The following is a 21,274-nucleotide window of genomic DNA, read 5'->3' on the forward strand; positions in this document are numbered from 1 at the left end:
GATTATCTTACATTAATCAACACTGTAACTTTTCAAAAAACCCAGCGAATCCATCAAATTCCAGCAAGCAAGTCATAACCACAACTTTACTTTGGTTTTATTTCCTTTCCACCTTCTTGCCTAATTCTACTTCTTTATTTTCCTCTCAAGGAAGTGATGGCCAGTATGAAATGATTCAGGATGGAGAAGGGAAAGAGGAGTTTAGAAATTGGACAGAGTCCAGAATTCCTGAGAAAAACAAGTCAATACCTAGGAATAAGAAACCAACATCCAAGTGTGTGCAGAATGAAAATATTCTTGCCCACCAAAATCCCAAAGGAAAAATAAGGACAAAGGGTTTAGGGAAAAGTGTGATGCACCGAGTGTGGAAAAAGCTTCCGTGAAAATGGATCGCTTACGTCCCATAAAAGGATCCACACAGGGGAGAAGCCATATATAAGTGCCGGGAATGTGGGAAAATATTCCGGATAAGCAGTTCCCTAACTTCCCACAAACGGATCCATACTGGGGAGAAACCATATAAATGCAGGGATTGTGGAAAGAGCTTCCGAGAAAACGGGTCCCTCACTGTTCATAAAAGGATCCACACAGGGGATAAACCATATAAATGTGCCGAGTGTGGGAAAAGCTTCCGAAAGAGCAGTAACCTTACTTCCCACGTAAAGATCCACTCAGGTGAGAATCTATAAAAATACTAAATTCACAATATTTCTCCCATGTGCGTTTGAACTATGGAATTACATTTTCCCCGAGTATCTATGGAGAAAAGGCAACTGAACTTTCTTTGTATTTCCTTGAAGACTTATTTTGCTTCTCATCCAAGAATCTTCAGTTCAGAACCGATAAAGTTTCTTGGACGAGAAGCAAAATGTCTTCAAGAAAAAACAAAGTCCAGTTGTCTTTTGAAAAAAAGCACCTTTGGGATTGACCCCGAGTGCCAAATTTTTTCTACCTTAATCCCTTCCTAAAATTTGATCAATTTTTCCTTTGTTTATTGCAGGAGTGTGAAACTCAAGGCCCAGGGGCTGGATCCGGCCCATGGGACTGCCCTGGAAACATCGAAGGACTGGCCTCTGCCTCTGCCAGCAAAACGGAGCTTGGGAGGGCTGCTGGCAGAGTGCTCAGGCCACCACAGGCGCCCCAACATGAGTGATGTTGAACTGACCATACCCTCCTGGCTACGCCCCCCCCTCCCCCGATGAAACACAACTCTGGTGCAGCCCTCAATGAAATCAACTTTGACACCCCTGGACCAGTGGTGGGTTCCTGCCGGATCGCACCGGATCGTGTGCTCCCTTTCGGCGCTGAACCCGGAAGTACGTTCTTGCCCCGCCCCTGGCGACGGGACGACGCTTGCCTGTGCTCCACCAGCTCGGCTGGGACCGGAGACGTTTCCTCAGTGGAGCGGAGCGCCTGAAAGGGACGCAGGCTCAGCCTGCCAGGCTGCCACCACTCCACTGAAGACATTGCTGAGCAGAGAAACGTCTCTGGTCCCAGCCGAGCTGGTGGAGCACAAGCAAGCGTCGTCCCGTCGCCAGGGGCGGGGCAAGAACGTACTTCCGGGTTCAGCGCCGAAAGGGAGCGCGCGATCTGGTGCGATCCGGCAGGAACCCACCACTGCCCTGGACTATTGTGTTTTCGCTTTTTTTTGCCATCTCTTTTGTTACTACTCGTTCTTAATCCAGCCACATTCCTCTGTGCTGGGAAAAGGAGGAAATCACCTTGCATTGATAATAATTAAAACAGAGGTTTAACTTGGTGGGTTTGAGGTTTTTAATTTCCAATAATTTCCTTCCCTTTTTTTTTTGTCCCAAGCAGGGGATCCCGAGGAAAATGAACCTGACCAGGAGGCCGTTGTGCCGGCATCACAAACGCTCAAGAATGAACTGAGAAAAGAGGCACTGGGAAAATCGAGGACCCCGAAGTAAAATTAGGAAAACGTCAAGAAAGTGGTAGAAGAAATCCTTTGCGGTCTTTTTCTAACATGCTACAGTCCCGGAATCCTGAATGGCAGACAGAATTAAGAATGGAGAATCACAATTGCTCAGTACATCATCCTAGCACCAGGGAAGGAGAATAGTTGTACTATCAATGTAATAGCATTGATGATGTTACCTAGTTTGGGTAATGAAATGTCTCCAAGCAAACAAACTCAGAGAGCGCTAAGGACCCCTCACATGATCATAGAGTTACATAGTTATCATGTTGTTGTTAGTTGCGAAGCTGTGGACAATGTTCCTCCCAGCCTTCCTGTCCTCTACCATTCCCCGGAGTCCATTTAAGGTCACATCTACTGCTTCGGTGACTCCATCCAGCCACCTCATTCTCCGTCGTCCCCTTCTTCTTTTGCCCTCCATCTTTCCCAGCATGAGGCTCTTCTCCAGTGAATCCTTCCTTCTCATTAGGTGGCCAAAGTATTTGAGTTTCCTCTTCAGGATCTGGCCTTCCAAAGAGCAGTCAGGTCTGATCTCCTCTAGGACTGACCAGTTGGCTCGCCTTGCAGTCCAAGGGACTCGCAGGAGTCTTCTCCAGCACCAGAGTTCAAAGGCCTCCATTCTTTGGTGCTCAGCCTTTCTAATGTTCCAACTTTCACAGCTATACATTGCAACTGGTAAAACTATAGCCTTGACTATATGCACTTTTGTTGGCAGGGTGATGTCTCTGCTTTTTAGTATGCTGTGTAGATTTGCCATTGCTTTCCTCCCCAGGAGTGTCTTTTAATTACTTGGCTGCAGTCCCCATCTGAGGTGATCTTGGAGCCCAGGATAATAAAATACGTCACTATCTTCATTCCTTCCCCGTCTCTTTGCCAGGAATTGAGAGGGACGGATGCCATGATCTTAGATTTCTTAATGTTGACTTTTCTCAATGTTTGAGATTTGGGAAGACTCAACTCCAAAGTTGACATGCGTGTTGGCGGTCTTCCCATATTCCAAATTATCATGTCAAATTAATTCACAGGACATTGACTGGAAACCCCAGTGAGAATGAAAAAAATTAAGAACCCTAGAGAAGAAAAGTTGGACATGGAATAGTGGAAGGAAAGTTTGCAAGGATAGAGCGATAGGAAGCAAGGAGAGAGATAGTGAATTGGTGTGAACTAGATTTAAATAATTTAGATTTAACTAGATTCTTTTCTTACCTTGTTACTTAATTTCCTTTGAGACTCTTGGGATTCCACTCCTTTTCGGTGCTTTATAATCATATCCTTTGCCCTAAGAGGAAATGTAGTTTTCTGTAGTAATGTATGTACAACACATATGTGAACAGGATTGCACCCTTATTCGAACATGTTCTAAAGTTGTGCACCGCTGATGAATTACGTTGAGATATGTAAAAGCATCTGTTTCCATCTTCTCCAGGTTTCTTGTGAAGGAGACACAATGTTTTCCCTTAATGTCTTTGGTCTATAAGTATTTTGTTGCATAAATGGCAGTATTCTATCATCACAGTTTGACTATGTTAAAGCATTTAATAAAAGTGATCAGTAGAATGCCTTTGTGTCCAATCCTTCAGCTCCTAAAAGTGGATTATAACATGTGACAAATAATTAATTTTTTTCCAAAAGAAATCAAATGTTCTTAATTCCAATTCCTTCTTTTTAATTATAATTAATGGTGAAGGTTCCCCTCGCACGTATGTGCTAGTTGTTCCTGACTCTAGCCAATGGTGTCCGAAGACGTCTCCGTGGTCATGTGGCCGGCATAACTAAGCGCCGAAGGCACACAGAACGCTGTTACCTTCCCACCAAAGGTGGTTCCTATTTTTCTACTTGCATTTTTAACGTGCTTTCAAACTGCTAGGTTGGCAGAAGCTGGGACAAGTAACGGGAGCTCACTCCATTATGCGGCACTAGGGATTCGAACCGCCGAACTGCCAACCTTTCTGATTGACAAGCTCAGCGTCTTAGCCACTGAGCCACTGCATCCCTTTTAATTATAGTTCCCTGCAAGTTGGTTTTCTTAAACCAAGTGTGGTGGGTAACTAGGAAACTAGGACACAGCAAAGGTCCTAAATATGAGACAGTTGCAAAGGGAAAAACACACCGTAATAACCAAGAAGCCGACCATGTATGGTATCCCATTCTACGTGATGACTGTGAAGTACTATATTACAAGTCCCAGTCCCTTTAATAACATGCTGCCCATATCTGCATGTCCAGAAGGATCTTCACAAACTTGAACATTGGGCACTAATAAAATGAAATTCAATGGTGAAAAGAGTAAGGTTCTACATTTAGGCAACAAAAACGAAATGCACAGGTACAGTATAGGTGGTACCTTGCTCAGTAGTAGTAACTGTGAAAGGGATCTTGGAGTCCTAGTGGACAACCATTTCAATAGGAGCCAGCCGTGTGCAGCAGCTGCCAAAAAAGCCAACCCAGTTCTAGGCTGCATCAACAGAGGGATAGAATCAAGATCACGTGAAGGGTTAATGCCACTTTATAATGCCTTGGTAAGGCCACACTTGGAATACGGCATTCAGTTCTGGTCACCACGATGTAGAAAAGATGTGGAGACTCTGGAGAGAGTGCAGAGAAGAGCAACAAAGATGATTGGGGACTGGAGACTAAAACATATGAAGAACGGTTGCAGGAACTAGGTATGTCTAGCTTAATAGAAAGAAGGACTAGGGGAGACACGATAGCAGTGTTCCAATATCTCAGGGGTTGCCACAAAGAAGAGGGAGTCAAGCTATTTTCCAAGGGACCTGAGTGTAGAACAAGAAGCAATGGGCGGAAACTAATCAAGGAGAGAAGCAACTTAGAACTGAGGAGAAACTTCCTGACAGTGAGAACAATTAATCAGTGGAACAGAAGTTGCCTCCAGAAGTTGTGAATGCCCCAACACTGGAAGTCTTTAAGAAGATGTTGGATAACCATTTGTCTGAAGTAATGTGGATTTCCTGCCTGAGCAGGGAGCTGATCTAGAAGACCTCCAAGGTACCTTCCAACTCTCTTATTCTATTCTATTCTATTCTATTCTATCCTTTTATCACAGCTTCTGACACTTGTCCAACCGAACACCATCGTGATACGCAGTTCATGTGAGAACAGCCTCTTGTTTCCAGTGCCATCTTTTGCAATGTCTTCTCAGGTATCTTCAATCTGTTAACTTTCCACACACTGTACATGTAGGACTTGCTGTGAGTGGGTCTTACTCATGGCTTAATACACATCTATTCCTACTGGACATACAGGACATACTATATAGAGCAGGGGTGGATTCTGGCTTCTGTTACTGCTGATTCGCCCAGTGACGCTATGCACGCATGCACAGTAGTAAAAAAATTGCTTCTGCACATGTGCGGAAGCAAAAAACAAGATGGCGCCTATGCTGCCGCCGATAGAACCAGTTCAGGGGCGTGGCCAGCCACATTACTACCTATTCGGCCGAACTGGTCTGAAGCAGTAGGAACCCATCTCTGATATAGAGGAACTCAAACCTGCAAATCAACATAAAGTGTGTATAGGAGCTACACAATAACAATAACAGGACATAGTGAGCAATTCTGATTTTCATTCATATCTGATGCTGTTTGCAGCCCATGAAACAAACCAAAGGATTTCCTCCACACAATCTCCAAGATATTTTCCAATATTCACTTTATTATTTTTACTTTCAGACCTCCCTTTGCGGATCCAAAGGATTTGATATTAGACACAATTCATGAGTTTTTGTAGTTCCTTTATTCACACCGCAGGATTCTCCTATTGCCACCATTCCTTTGCAAGGTTATTTACAGTTAGTAGCCACATTCTGGCCCCCATGTCCACTGGTGGGTTCTGGATCTCGTCGCAACCAGTACGCTGCCATGGGGCCGGGCGTCCACTATGTGTACGTGCACTGTGCATGCATGCGCTCCCACGCCCTGAGACGCTCCAGCTGCTCGGCGGAGTGTTGTGCAGCCGCCGTACGCTGCCTGCGCGAGCTCAAATATCCTGGTTGGCTCAAATACAGGTACGCGAGCAGGTGGGTGGGCCCTCCAAAGCACCATTCTGGTACAGTGCCTGCTGCTCCCAGCAGGCACTGGTACACCCGTGCTGGGGCATACTGGCCAGAACCCACCAGTGCCCTTGTCTCTTATCTCACAGGTGTGACAGCATTGCGATACAGAGTGCTACTAGAGACCCGGAAGGCTTGCGGTGCCTCATGACGGCTCATTTTTGGCCGGTAGAGTGCTGCAGGAGGCAATGGAGGGCGAAAACGAGGCACAGGGGGCTGCACGCGTCGTCCCATGCCCCATTTTGGCCAGTAAAGTGCCGCAGGAGGCCCAAAACAGGGCAGAGGGGACCGTGCACATCTGGCTGGCAGGGTGCTACAGGAGACATCCGTCCCATCTCCCCCCTGCTCCCCCTCCGGCAGTCTGCAGAGGGGAACTGCAATGCTGATCCGACCCTTGAAGAAACCCAGTTTGACACCCCTGGTCTAGACAGTCACTTATCTAAAATGGTATAGGTCAGTGATGGCTAACCTTTTTGTTGTCGCATGCCAAAAGCATGTGCGCGCATGTGCACCATCACGTGTGCATGCCCACACCCATAATGCAATGCATTATGCCTCTGCCGTGCCCCCTGCCTCCTGCACATGTCTGTGCGGCCTCCTCGTATCCTGTTTTTGGCCTAGTAGGCCTCCCTGCGGTCTCATAGGACCAAAAATGGGCCACAGGGGACGCCCCCCCCACTCCCCATGCATGCACACGTCTCCCACATGCCTCCCGCCCCCCCTACATACACGGCAGATACCCCAAAACAAGCTGGCCAGCGGGAGGCGCACATGCGTGTGCGGTGGAGATGCGCTGGGGCGACGGCTCCCATGCCTGCAGAGAGGGCTCTGTGTGCCACCTGTGGCACGCGTGCCATAGGTTTGCCATCACGGATACAGGTTGTCTTGCTTGAGCAGGGGACTGGACGACGAGACCTCCAAGGTCCCTTCTAGCTCATTCATTCTATTCTGTTCTGCTCTGTTCTAAGATCAAATTGTTGAAAGCGACTCTGGATCTATGGCATGGTTCGTGCATTAGTAGAAATCTTGACATAACTCAATGTTACAGGGATGAATCAGAGCAACATTCATCTGATGTTGCTGCTTGAAGTGATTGGAGAAGCTGAATCTGTTAAATGCCTGTCTGGACGCTGTGCTTCCAAACTCAGGTCAGATAAAACAAATCGAGGCATCCTACACTTGTAAAACCATAATACGGCAAGTCCGAACACCTAAAACGAAATAGTTCAGAATTTGAGATGCTTAAAAAGGCAATTCTCTTGTTCTTTTAAACCACCAGAGGAAATTGTGAGCATCTTATCAATGAAATCAAAATCATTTCTCTTCATTTCATTCAATTTGTACGCCACCCAAAGATTCTGCTGGGATTGCAAGAAAACATAAAATTATACAACAATAAAAACAAGGCAACAATAAAGCAAAAGATGGCAACAAAAACACACCCACACCTGAACAAATAGCCAGATCTTAGGGCTTTTTTGAAACACTAGTGGGGTGAAAGTTATACAATACAATACAATACAATACAATACAATACAATAGCAGAGTTGGAAGGGACCTTGGAGGTCTTCTAGTCCAACCCCCTGCCTAGGCAGGAAACCCTATACCGTTTCAGACAGATGGCTATCCAACATCTTCTTAACGTTGGGGCATTCACAACTTCTGGAGGCAACTTCTGTTCCACTGATTAATTGTTCTAACTGTCAGGAAATTTCTCCTCATTTCTAAGTTGCTTCTCTCCTTGATTAGTTTCCACCCATTGCTTCTTCTTCTACCCTCAGGTGCCTTGGAGAATAGCTTCACTCCCTCTTCTTTGTGGCAGTCCCTGAGATATTGGAACACTGCTATCATGTCTCCCCTAGTCCTTCTTTCTCTTAAGCTAAACATACCCAGTTCCTGCAACCGTTCTTCATATGTTTTAGTCTCCAGTCCCCTAATCATCTTTGTTGCTCTTCTCTGCACTCTTTCTAGAGTCTCCACATCTTTTTTACATCGTGGCGACCAAAACTGAATGCAGCATTCCAAGTGTGGCCTTACCAAGGCATTATAAAGTGGTATTAACCCTTCACATGATCTTGATTCTATTCTACACCACCTTTCCTTATTCTGCAACTGGACTGGTCCCGGAGAGGATGAAATACTCAAAATTTGAATAAATGAACAGGATTCTGTTCTAAGGTTTTCTTCAAGAAATCAAATCTTTCTGTATGGGCTACTATCCAGTTTACATGCGTTTGGACGAATGCATGTTACAGTTGCATTGTCTTTCTTGTTTTATGGTTTTGATTTCCTAAGAATCTTGCCGAGTCGTTGAGTTGGGCGCGGTGTACAAATTGAATTCAGGAGTCAGAGGAAGAACTTCGCATAGTTCAGGCCAAGAACAGACATAAGGATGGAACCAGTGGTGGGATACATTTTTTTTTACCACCGGTTCTGTGGGCATGGCTTTGTGGGCGTGGCAGAGGAAGGATACTGCAAAATCCCCATTCCCTCCCCATTCCTGGGGGAAGGTTAATGCAAATTCCCCTTTCCCGCCCCGCCCCACTAACCTGCTTTCCAGCTCTGTTCTCATGATCAGGGCAACAAAAGAAGATCAGCTGGGAGGCAGCAGGGGCGGGGCCAGCCTATTTGCCGGTTCTACAAACTACTCAAAATTTAAGGTTTAAGGTTTAAGGTTTATTAAATTTACAGACCGCCCCCTCTCCCCGTAGGGACTCGGGGCGGTGTACAGACCGTTCATGTTCAAGGCAACAAAACATAACATAAGACATCAAACAAAACAACGCACACATACCGTCTGTGTATAAAACCCAAAACCAATTTAAATAATTAAAAACAATTCTAAAACCAGTTTGAAACCCCAATTTAAAATTTAAAAAGCCATCTAGGAAGGTTAGTAATAGATGTTCCCTGTAAATACAATTACAATTACAATTTCCACTACCAGTTCTCTAGAACCGGTCAGAACTGGCTGAATACCGGTCAGAACCGGTCAGAACTGGCTGAATACCACCTCTGGATGGAACCAAGCAAAACTAATATTTCTAGGAGTTCTCACCTGAGTGAATACTTTGATGAGAAATAAGGGAATTGCTCTTTCTAAAGTCGTTCCTATGGTCCAAGCAATTATATGGTTTTTCTCCTCTGTGGATCAGTTTATGAGAACGAAGAGATCTCTTTTCACGGAAGTGCTTTCCACACTCTGTACATTTATGCGGTTTCTCCCCAGTGTGGATCAGTTTGTGGGAATGAAGAGATCTCTTTTCACGGAAGCTCTTTCCACACTCTGTGCATTCATAGGGTTTCTCCCCAGTGTGAATCCTCTCGTGGAGAGTCAGGGAACTGTTTTGGCTGAAGCTCTTTCCGCACGCCACGCATTTATATGGTTTCTCCCCCGTATGGGTCCTCTTGTGAGAAGTCAGGTGACTGATGTCGCTGAAGCTCTTCCCGCAGTCTGTGCATTTATAGGGTTTCTCCCCCGTGTGGAGACTTCTGTGCGATGTAAGCTGACTATTCCACATAAAGCTCTCCCCGCATTCCATACACTTATACGGTTTCTCACCCGAGTGGCTCCTTTTGTGGGAAATCAGGTTACCACTTTGGCTAAAGCTCTTCCCACACTCCGCGCATTTATAGGGTTTCTCCCCTCGGTGAATCCTTCTGTGAGAAGTCAGTGATCCATTTTCCCGGAAGTTCTTACCGCACTCCAAGCATTTGTAAGGTTTCTCTCCTGTGTGGATGCTTCGGTGGGAAGCAAGGGAACTGCTCTTTTGGAATATTTTCCCACACTCTGTGCACTTGTATGGCTTCTCCCCAGTGTGGATCCTCTTGTGAGAAGCGAAGGCGCTGCTACCCTGGAAACTCTTTCCACACTCCAGGCATTTGTAGGGTTTCTCGCCGGAATGGCGCCTTTTATGGGAAGTGAGGCTGCTGCTCGTGCTGAAGCCTTTCCCGCACTCTGTGCATTCGTAGGGTTTCTCCCCTGTGTGGATCCTTTTATGGGAAGTCAGTTGACTGTGCCACCGGAAGCTCTTTCCACACTCCAGACATCGATACGGCTTCTCCCCCGAATGGCTCCTGGTATGGGAAGTCAGGGAACTGTTCTTGCTGAAGGTCTTTCCACACTCAGCACATTTAAAGGGCTTCTCTCCCGTGTGGATCCTCCTATGGTAAGTAAGGGAACTGTTCTTGCTGAAGCTCTTCCCGCACTCCGTACATTGGAAGGGTTTCTCCCCTGTGTGGATCCTTCGGTGACAAGTAAGGTAACTGCTTTTTCTGAAGCTCTTTCCGCACTCCGTGCATTTATACGGTTTCACTCCTACGCGGGTTATTTGGTGGGAAATGACGGAACTGTTGCTGCCGAAGCTTTCTCCACCTTCCCTGTACCTGTATAATAGCTTTTCCTCCACATTAATGCTTCCGCGAGTAGAGAAGGTCCGATTTGAATATTTTTTCATCTCCCTGCGGGAATATTTTTCTCCCACCGCGTGGCTCCTGTAAGGTTTGCTTACATCAAATCTGTCTTTGCAGGTTTTCAAGCTGCTCCCTGCACATTTTCTCTTCTTTTGCTGATCGAGAAAGTTTTGAGTGGGAGCACACTGGAAAATGGTTTTTTTGTTTATTCCCTTGGTGATTTGCTTCCTCTCCAAACATTTTGATCCTGTTTCGTTGGCCAACTTCTTTTTCTCTTCTTCTTCAGGATGATATGCATGGAATGGTTGGTTGTACTTTCTCCTCTCTCCTCTTTGAGCTCTTTCTGAAGAGAAAATAGAATGAAAATATACCAAGAAAAGGTTAGAAAGATTAAACCGCAAACTATGGTTTAGCATTTTTCAAGGTTATTCCATGAACCAACATGACGTAACCACTAAGGGAAACCAAATACGCACAAGTTCCCGTATATAAAATTGCATGGCAGGGACATGAGTAATTTCTATTTTTGAGTACGGTAGCAGAAAACTTTTTTAAAAATTGCAATCTCATAAAAATCAACACAGCTACATATGTGTGTTTTTGCAGTTCTAATCTCAATAAATGGGGACTGGAGGCTAAAACATATGAAGAACGATTGCAGGAGCTGGGTATGTCTAGTTTAATAGAAAGAAGGACCAGGGGAGACATGATAGCAGTGTTCCAATATCTCAGGGGTTGCCACAAAGAAGAGGGAGTCAAGTTATTCTCCAAGGCACCTGAGGGTAGAACAAGAAGCAATGGGTGGAAACTAATCAAGGAGAGAAGCAACTTAGAACTGAGGAGAAACTTCCTGACAGTTAAAACAATTAATACTGCATAACAGTATATATGAATCTCAGCAAGTACAAATGCAAAGTACAGGTACTCCTCAACTTAAGACCATTTAGCAACTGTTCAAAGTTACGACAGACACCCCCCACCCAAAGATAATTATAGCCTAGTTCCAAAGTTCCAATAGCCAGGCCTTCCCCTCAAGGTCATGTAAATGTATTTTGGGTGCTTGGTAACCTATCCAGATTTACGGCCATTTGTGGTGTCCCACAGTCACCTGACTGCAATCTACATTTTTGCTGAAAAAACAAATTTCAGCGTTTTGGCAAAAAAAAAAAAAAGCTCCATAGTAAACAATGGCTTCACTAAATGACTGCTGCATTTGCTTAATGACTGTGGATTTATGTCGATGTTAAACTGAATCTGGCAGAAGCCATTTTCCTAATTCATGGTTGCCACCCAGTACGGATGGGGGAGGAGAAAGGTGGAATGCCTTACTAGACACAACACAGAACTTTCTCCTGGGAACCAAGGTCATCTCCTAGGCGATGGAAGAAGGAGGAGAAAGGTGCTTGAGGAGCCAGCCAATTCTGATGGCTCCCCCCCCCCCCCCCCGATGATCTTCACAAAAGTGTTGAAAGCCTGGCTATTCCCCCAGACTTTGGGGCAGGGGGATAAATGAGTCCCTATGGAAGGGGGGGTGTCGTATGTTTGTTTTGAGCTCCTCATGCTGCCTTCATGTTTTTTGTGTACTTTATCTTTTTAATTTTAAGCCACTCAGAGTTCTGGGCGCCAGAGCACCTATCAAGTTTATAAATAATAAATTTTTCATCTCTGCAACCATGGGATTGTCGCATGAACTGGGAACGTCTGTCAAAAATAATAGCTTTCCTCGTAAATTCAAAAATCTGAAAGAATACAGGGGACCTTGTTAATATAAATACAATACAATAGCAGAGTTGGAAGGGACCTTGGAGGTCTTCTAGTCCAACCCCCTGCTTAGGCAGGAAACCCTATACCGTTTCAGACAAATGGCTATCCAACATCTTCTTAAAGACTTCCAGTGTTGGGGCATTCACAACTTCTGGAGGCAACTTCTGTTCCACTGATTAATTGTTCTAACTGTCAGGAAGTTTCTCCTCAGTTCTAAGTTGCTTCTCTCCTTGATTAGTTTCCACCCATTGCTTCTTGTTCTACCCTCAGGTGCCTTGGAGAATAACTTGACTCCCTCTTCTTTGTGGCAACCCCTGAGATATTGGAACACTGCTATCATGTCTCCCCTAGTCCTTTTTCACTATACTAGACATATCCAATTCCTGCAACCATTGTATGTTTTAACCTTCAATCCCCTAATCCTCTTTGTTGCTCTTCTCTGCACTCCTTCTAGAGTCTCCACATGTTTTCTACATTGTGGCAACCAAAACTGAATGCAGTATTCCAAGTGTGGCCTTACCAAGGCATTATAAAGTGGTATTAACACTTCACATGATCTTGATTCTATCCCTCTGTTGATGCAGCTTAGAACTGTGTTGGTTGTTTTGCAGCTGCTGCGCACGGCTGGCTCATATTTAAATGGTTGTCCATTAGGACTCCAAGATCCCTCTCACAGTTACTACTATTGAGCAAGGTACCACCTATACTGTACCTGTGCATTTCGTTTTTGTTGCCTAAATGTAGAACCTTTCTCTTTTCACCATTGAATTTCATTTTATTAGATAGTGCCCAATGTTCAAGTTTGTCAAGATCCTTCTGTATCTTAAGCCTATCTTCTGGAGTGTTGGCTATTCCTGCCAGCTTGGTGTCATCTGCAAATTTGATGAGTTCCCCATTTATCCCCTCATCCAAATCATTGATGAAGATGTTGAAGAGTACTGGGCCTAAAACAGAGCCTTGGGGTACTCCACTGCATACTTCCCTCCATGTAGATGCAGTTCCATTGAGGACTACACGATGAGTGCGGTTGGTCAGCCAGTTACGAATCCATCTGGTGGTGATGCTGTCTAACCCACATTCTTCTACTTTATCTAGTAGTAGGTTATGGTCTACCTTATCAAATGCCTTACTGAAGTCCAAGTAAACTATATCGATGGCATTCCTCTGGTCCACTAATTTTTTAAACCGCCCCGAGTCCCTTTTTGGGAGAGGGGGCGGTTTAGAAATATGAAGAATAAATTATCACTTTGTGAAAGAATGCAATAAGATTAGTCTGGCATGATCTGTTTTTGACAAACCCATGTTGGCTTTTGGCTATTACTTTGTTTGCTTCTAGGTGTTCGCTAATTCGTTGCTTGATTATTTCTTCTATGGTGATAAGTTTATAAAGATATAAGGTGCAATAGAAATACATATTATTTCTACAGCAAGGAAGATAAAGCAGAAACAGTTAAATTGGTTAAACTAAATATAATTTGCAGCCCTTCTTTTATACCTATGATGGACTGGCTTTTATTGTTTTATCTATATATAAACTACAAAGAAAAATAGAAATGGGAAATTAGGGGAAGGAAAAAGAGAGGGGGAAAGAAGATATAAGGGACAAGGGGGAAAAAAGGGAAAAAAGGCATTGACTTCCGACTCTTTTTAGCACAGTACAACATAAAAATACTCCAGCCTCAACTTTTTGCTTTTACACATTAGTAACTATCCATTTCTATAATGACAAATCTATCTAGTCAAGAAAACCAGAATCAAAGTTTCATTTTTTTTCTTCACAAGCACAAAATCCAGAATTTAATTTAATTTTATTAAATTTATAGAAGTGATATCCAAAATGAAAACGGGATGCGGAGGCCAAAAACAAGGCACCCGGAGGCGGCATAGGCTATGACAAGCCCTTGCAGCCTGAAACAGCTGATCATCGGGAGACTCAACGATCAGCTGCTTGTCCTAATCAGGCTGTGCTGAAACTGAAACAGGATGTTTGCTCTTTGCTGCAAGGAGGCAAATTGCTGGGAGGCAGAGGCAGATTTTTCCTCCCTTGTTTTCCTCCGCAAAAGCTAGGTGTGTCTTATACTTCAGAGCGTCTTATACTCTGAAAAATACGGTAAATATATTCTCCTCTTTGAATAAAATAATCAATTTAACCATTTCTGTGTTATCTTCCTTACTGTGATAATAATAATAATAATAATAATAATAATAATAATAATAATAATAATAATAATAATAATAATAATAATATTTCAATGAAGTTTGGCATGGAAAAATGTGCCACTGTATCCATAAAAAGGGGCAAAATCACTGCGTGTGAGGGAATTGAAATGCCCAATGGCCAACTAATTAAATGCAACGAAAATGAAGCCTACAAATACTTAGGCATTCTGCAGTTTGATAACATCAAGCATGGAGAAGTAAAAACTATTGTCAGGGGAGAGTACACCAACAGAGTTAGGAAAATTTTGAAATCTAAATTGAATGGTGGAAATACAATCAAGGCCATAAACACCTGGGCAATACCAGTTATAAGATACACAGCTGGTATAGTTAACTGGACACAAGATGATTTGGACATTTTAGACCGAAAAACCAGGAAACTAATGACAATGCACTACAGTTTACATCCACGTGGTGATATTGATAGACTATACCTACCCCGGAAATCAGGCGGCAGAGGATTATTACAAGTGAAGCAAATAGTTGAAGAAGAAAAACATGCACTGGCTGATTATTTAAAAGAAAGTCAAGAACATCTATTAATCGAAGTAAAGAACAAAAATCTATTGAAGGCCCAACAGACGAAACAAGAATACAAAAAAGATGTGATAAAATTAAGAATGGAGAGTTGGCAGAACAAAGCATTGCATGGCCAATTTCTGGAAAAAATAAAAGATAAAGTGGACAGTGAAAAAACTTGGTTATGGTTAACAGCAGGTACATTAAAGAAAGAAACAGAGTCACTAATCCTGGCTGCGCAAGAACAAGCTATCCGCACAAATGCCATTAAGGCCAAAATCGAAAAATCCTCTGATGATGCCAGATGTAGACTTTGCAAAGAGGCTGATGAAACTGTTGACCACATACTCAGCTGCTGTAAAAAAATCGCGCAGACTGACTATAAAATGCGGCACAATTCAGTGGCACAAATGATCCACTGGAATTTGTGCAAAAATTATAACATTAAAACAGCAACAAACTGGTGGGAACATAAGCCTGAAAAAGTTGTCGAGGGTCAGATGGTCAAGATCTTGTGGGATTTTCGCATACAAACGGATAAAATACTGGCGCATAATACACCAGACATCACACTGGTTGAGAAAAATAAGGTTACAATCATAGACATCGCAATACCAGGTGATCGCAGGGTCGCCGAGAAGGAATATGAAAAAATCGCAAAATACCAGGACTTAAAAATTGAAATTCAACGATTATGGCACAAACCAGCAGTGGTAATTCCAGTGGTAATCGGCACACTGGGTGCTATTCCAAAAGCACTGGAATTACATTTAAAACAGTTAAAAATTGACAAAATCACCATCAGTCAAATGCAAAAAGCTGCACTGCTTGGATCTGCACGTATATTACGAAAATACGTTACGACGTCCTAGGCCCCTGGGTGGGGCCCGACTAGTAATCAATGCCAAATCCGGCGAAACAACTGGCCGCTGTGATACAATTCTGTTGATGCAATAATAATAATAATAATAATAATAATAATAATAATAATAATAATAATAATAATAATAATAATAATAATAAAAAAAAAAAAACTTGACAAAATCACCATCAGTCAAATGCAAAAAGCTGCACTGCTTGGATCTGCACGTATATTACGAAAATACGTTACGACGTCCTAGGCCCCTGGGTGGGGCCCGACTAGTAATCAATGCCAAATCCGGCGAATCAACTGGCCGCTGTGATACAATCGTATAATAATAATAATAATAATATGTATTTTGTATTCACACCTAACAATCTTTATAAACCAGTTATATTAACAAGGTCTGCTGTATTCTTTCAGATTCTTTGACTTAACAGGAAAAGAGACTCTTGGCCAGCCAGTCCCTATTCATGCTACAATCCCATGGTTGCACAGTTGAAAAATTGAGTAGTGGGTTATTTTAAGCCCCAGTTCTGGGCTTCTATAGAGAAAACCTGCACAGTTTCACCCAGAATCTCAAAAGTCCCCATTAGTTGGGGTGGAGGGGAATTCTACCATGCCAACGCAATCCTAAATTGCATTAACAGAGGGATTCAATCAAGATCAAGTGAGGTACTAATACCACTCCAGTTGTGTTCCAGAACATCAGCGAGCCCATAAGAGGTAGGTTGGCTCCATAGATGGTATCCAGAAATAATGAGTTGTGGGGATAAGGATACGGAGCAAAAGGTCCTTACCTAGAGAGGCGACGTTCTTTGAATTCTCCAGCATGACCTCCCCATGGAGGGCTTTCTGATCAGCATCCAGGCGGGACCATTCCTCCTCAGAGAAATACACAGCCACCTCCTCAAAGGTTACGAGACCCTGAACGTAGAAATGAAATGTCCCCATTAAAGGACAGGCCAAGGAAAGAGGCTCAACACTAAGAGCGGGAGGTCTCCAACCTCTCTCCTACCTGACTTGAAGATTCACCTGCTCTTTCAAATATGGTAGAAAAAGGAGCAGATCCTACAAACACCATGGACGTCACCCCACTGTCTGTAAGGGAGACAAAAGCAACGGAGGCTTCAGAAAATATGGGGAGATTGTCAGGGTTCCAAGTAACATGCCCACAGCAAAGAAAACTCCGAGGCAGGCAATTTCCTCAAAGAATAGGTTTATTGGATATGTCATATTGGCACAGGCTGGTGAAAACCGACCCCGATTATTCCCACGGTTTTTTCACCTAAATAAAAGTAAAAATCTGTCACTTTCTCAAAACAATCATTCACATGGTCCAATCAGGATGCTGTCCAGTTGCTAGGCGACTCCAGTCCCTTCTTTCTGAGCACCTGCAGGAATGTCCTTGGTTCCCAAGAGAAAGTGTTGTGTTTTGGCTACAACACCCTAACTAACTATATCTATTCCCGCCTCCCTATCCCTCTTCTCCAGTTTGTCAGCACTGAAGTCTCAAAATGGCCAAAGTCGGACCAGCTTTAGGGTAGACAGAGATATTGCACCAAAGAGTCCACAAAGAATGAAAGATAGAGCTTCCTCACCCATTAAAGTGTTACAATGTTGATCTTCCCTGGGGATGCCTCTGAGAAGGAGCCCTCTTCCTTCCTCTGGATTTTCCATGACGGTGTCCAAGAAGCTTCCCTGGACCTGTTGTATCCCATGACACAAATAATGAACCAGCACACAAAATGAATCGGATTTCTTCATGCTCCGTTCTTAACTTTGTAACTTAATCTCTCGATGCTCATCAATGAAGATGAAGGAAAGAATGATCCCAAATATTTCTGGAATGAGATACGTTGCCTAAAGAGTTAAACACCTCACATTACTTATGCTCAGGATCATGAGGTATAGTCGTACACTTATGAGAAGCAACCTAGAAACAAGGAGAAATTTTCTGACAGTTAGAACAATTAACCAGCGGAACAACTTGCCTCCAGAAGTTGTAAATTATCCAATACTGGAAGTTTTTAAGAAGAGATTGGACAACCAATTGTCTAAAATGGTATAAGGTTTTCTGCCTGAGAGAGGGTTGGACTAGAAGACCTCCAAGGTCCCTTCCAACTCTGTTATTCTATTCTATTCTACTCAATTCTATTCTATTCTCTATTCTATTCTCTATTCTATTCTCTATTCTACTCTATTGTCTATTCTATTCTATTCTATTCTATTCTCTATTCTACTCTATTCTCTACTCTAGAGTACTCTATTCTCTACTCTAGAGTAGATACTCTATTCTATTATCTACTCTATTCTATTCTCTATTCTACTCTATTGTCTATACTATTCTATTCTATTCTATTCTATTCTATTCTATTCTATTCTCTATTCTACTCTATTCTCTACTCTAGAGTACTCTATTCTCTACTCTAGAGTAGATACTCTATTCTATTATCTACTCTATTCTATTCTCTATTCTACTCTATTGTCTATTCTATTATCTACTCTATTCTATTCTCTATTCTACTCTATTGTCTATTCTATTCTATTCTATTCTCTATTCTACTCTATTCTCTACTCTAGAGTAGATACTCTATTCTCTACTCTAGAGTAGATACTCTATTCTATTATCTACTCTATTTATTCTCTATTCTACTCTATTCTATTTATTCTACTCTCTATTCTATTGTATTCTGCTCTATGCTACTCTACTCTACTCTACTCTATTTTACTTCATGAACTGAACATCTCTGAAAGCTGAAAAGATGAAGTTCTCTCACCTGTGGTTCTTCCTGCTTCTCCTCCTCTGCCTGGTTTAAGAGGAAGCCTTCTGCCAGGGCCACCGCCTGGGAACTCGTCTCTGCTCCACACTCCCGGACCCAACCCTCCATCTGCAGGGGCAGAAGGAACAGGAGCTGCTCCAGGATCACTAGGTCCAACATCTGAGCCTTGGTGCGACTTTCTGGCTGCAGCCACTGACGGCAAAGGTGGTGGAGGTGGCTGCAAATCTCTCGGGGACCTTTGGACTCTTGGTATTGGATGCTCCTGAAGTGCCAGCACTGGACCTCTGAGCCGATGCTTTCCTTCTCCAGGATCTTCTGTCCGGTTCTTGCCCAAGTCTCCCCACCCTTTCCAGCTTCTTGATCTTCTGGGTGTTGTCCCTCCATTTTTCCCCCTCTTTCACAGATCGAAATGCAGCCAACAGATCTCTTGGTTCTCCAAAGACCTTTTCCTTCATACCACCTGGATTATATGAAGAGAAGGAACATAAGATGCTTCAGCTGCTACACCTGAGTGCACCCCAAAAGTCACTTCTAGACGTTCCTATACTGCTCGGGGCTTTGACTCTTTAAAAACCCAGGGAGGTAATGTCAGAATTATTACGAGGAAAGAAAAGATAATTTGGAGTCAGTCAGGAAGGATCACAGGTAGTCCTCGAAGCAATGGATGGGAATTAATCAAGGAGAGAAGCAACCTAGAAGTAAGGAGAAATTTCCTGACAGTGAGAACAATTAATCAATGGAACAACTTGCTTGCAGATGTTGTGAATGCCCCAACACTGGAAGTTTTTAAGCAGAGATTGGACAACTATTTTTCTGAAATGGTATAGGGTTTCCTGCCTGACCAGGGGGTTGGACTAGAAGACCTCCAAGGTCCTTCCCAACTAAACTAAACTAAACTAAACTAAACCTAAACTAAGCTAAGCTAAGCTAAACTAAACTAAACTAAACTAAACCTAAACTAAACCTAAACTAAACTAAACCTAAACTAAACTAAACCTAAACTAAACTAAATTAAACCTAAACTAAACTAAACTAAACTAAACCTAAACTAAACCTAAACTAAACTAAACTAAACTAAACTAAACCTAAACTAAACTAAACCTAAACTAAACTAAACCTAAACTAAACTAAACCTAAACTAAACCTAAACTAAACCTAAACTAAACTAAACTAAACTAAACCTAAACTAAACTAAACTAAACTAAATGTCAGGGTTCCAAATAGCATCCAAAAGTAAATCAGAGTCCAAGGCAAAGTATAGCTCAAAGTTCCAATTTATGAAGAGAGCCATGTTGGCACATCTGGGAAAATCCGAATCTGAAAGCTTCCCAGTTTCCCCCAACTAGTTGAAAGTTCAAGATCTTGCCCCCCAACACCCACAAGTCCATCACATGATCCAATCTCCCACTGCCACACTGGCAGTTTCACCCATCCAGTTCTGGTCAGGTGCAGAAGAAACTTACCCATTGCTTCTTGTTCTGCCCTCAGGTGCTTTGGAGAATAGCTTGACTCCCTCTTCTTTGTGGCAACCCCTGAGATGTTGGAACACTGCTATCATGTCTCCCCTGGTCCTTCTTTCTCTTAAGCTAAAGATACCCAGTTCCTGCAACCGTTCTTCATATGTTTTAGTCTCCAGTCCCCTAATCATCTTGGTTGCTTGACAACTTGACAAAGTTGATGTTTGGGAAGGTTCCCACGACACCAACAGTGTGTGTCTACAATATGCTGCAGTCCAAAGACCATTCTGATATTTTCCTGGTTGAGTGTTGCCATGAGAATCCCTCCCTTTTCGTGGCCTGAGGAAGGGGTTGTGTGAAAGAGTTTGCCTCTTTTTGCATCCCCCATCTCCGGAGATCTGGATATCCTTCCTTGTGGGATGCTTTTCTCCCCCCCTCCCCCTGCCCAGCTTCTGCCTGAAAAGGGGTGGCAGGGGAACATGGGACCTAGTGTCAGCCTCTATTTCACTATTTGCTTTCGGCTGCCATTGAAACGGGGAGCGGGGGCTGGTATTTGGGAGGGGAAGTTTAAGTACAGGATCGATTGTAAAAAGGGAGATTTGGTCTCACCGTCTACTGCGCATGCTGGAGATTAGTGCTTGGTGTCGGTCAAGGCCAACCGTCCTGCATACCAACCTGATGATGCTCCTTGAAGATGGGACTCACATGACACCTAAGGGATTTGCAGATTGGACACTGGGATGAGGGTTACCAGGGGGAGGGGGTTGGTTACATATTGATATGTATGATTTCGCACGCTTTTGCCTCAGATCTTGCTTTGCTTAGCAGCTATCTTTTCATAACCAGTAAAAGGGCTCTTAATTCTGCAAAATGGAGTTAAGTGGTTTCTTTCTCGGTTGGTGAGGGAGGCCGGCTTGACACCTAGGTCCTTCCCCTCCCAAGGTTCAGCAGAAGGATGAAGGATTGGCATCTCTCCATCTCCTCCCCAGAAGCGGAGTTCACACCACACTCACCCAGAGTCGCTTCTGCTGGTCCATCCCTGCTTGCCTCCGGCCTCTTTGGCCAAGGTGAGAGAGAGTACAGAGTCCTAGAGAGGCCAGACTCTCCCCGATGTCACTCACTTCCTGCCTTGCTCTGACACATCTCAGGATGCAGAAGGAAGACCCTCTCCCCTGGCGTAAAGGATCTGCACAGGCTCAGTTTCTTCTCTGAAGCCGGAGAGAGCCAATCCCTGCCAAGGCTTGCAGAAGG

At 43.5% G+C, this 21,274-nt stretch overlaps 1 protein-coding gene across 3 annotated transcripts in view; it reads right to left on the reverse strand.

Moving 5' to 3' along the window:
- The window catches only part of LOC309384794 (uncharacterized protein), a 32,313-nt gene extending 11,039 nt beyond the window's left edge, over positions 1-21,274 (reverse strand). Inside the window, exons 1-7 of one of the 3 annotated variants that reach the window (XR_014174121.1) lie at positions 21,037-21,274; positions 18,564-19,026; positions 17,385-17,490; positions 16,802-16,884; positions 16,584-16,710; positions 9,064-10,761; positions 3,143-3,215 (exon numbers count right to left, since the gene is read on the reverse strand). Coding sequence is in view for 2 of the 3 variants with exons in the window: in XM_081938578.1 (XP_081794704.1) it covers positions 7,179-7,216; positions 9,064-10,761; positions 16,584-16,710; positions 16,802-16,884; positions 17,385-17,490; positions 18,564-18,950 (2,439 nt within the window). In the remaining variant the exon portion in view is untranslated. Of the gene's footprint in view, positions 1-2,777; positions 3,216-5,720; positions 7,217-9,063; positions 10,762-16,583; positions 16,711-16,801; positions 16,885-17,384; positions 17,491-18,563; positions 19,027-21,036 lie in introns of those variants that run through there. The other 2 variants (XM_081938579.1, XM_081938578.1) reach the window with 2 other exon arrangements.

This window comes from Natrix helvetica (genome assembly GCF_964273705.1).
Source record: "Natrix helvetica genome assembly, chromosome: 1".
NCBI lineage: Eukaryota > Metazoa > Chordata > Lepidosauria > Squamata > Natricidae > Natrix > Natrix helvetica.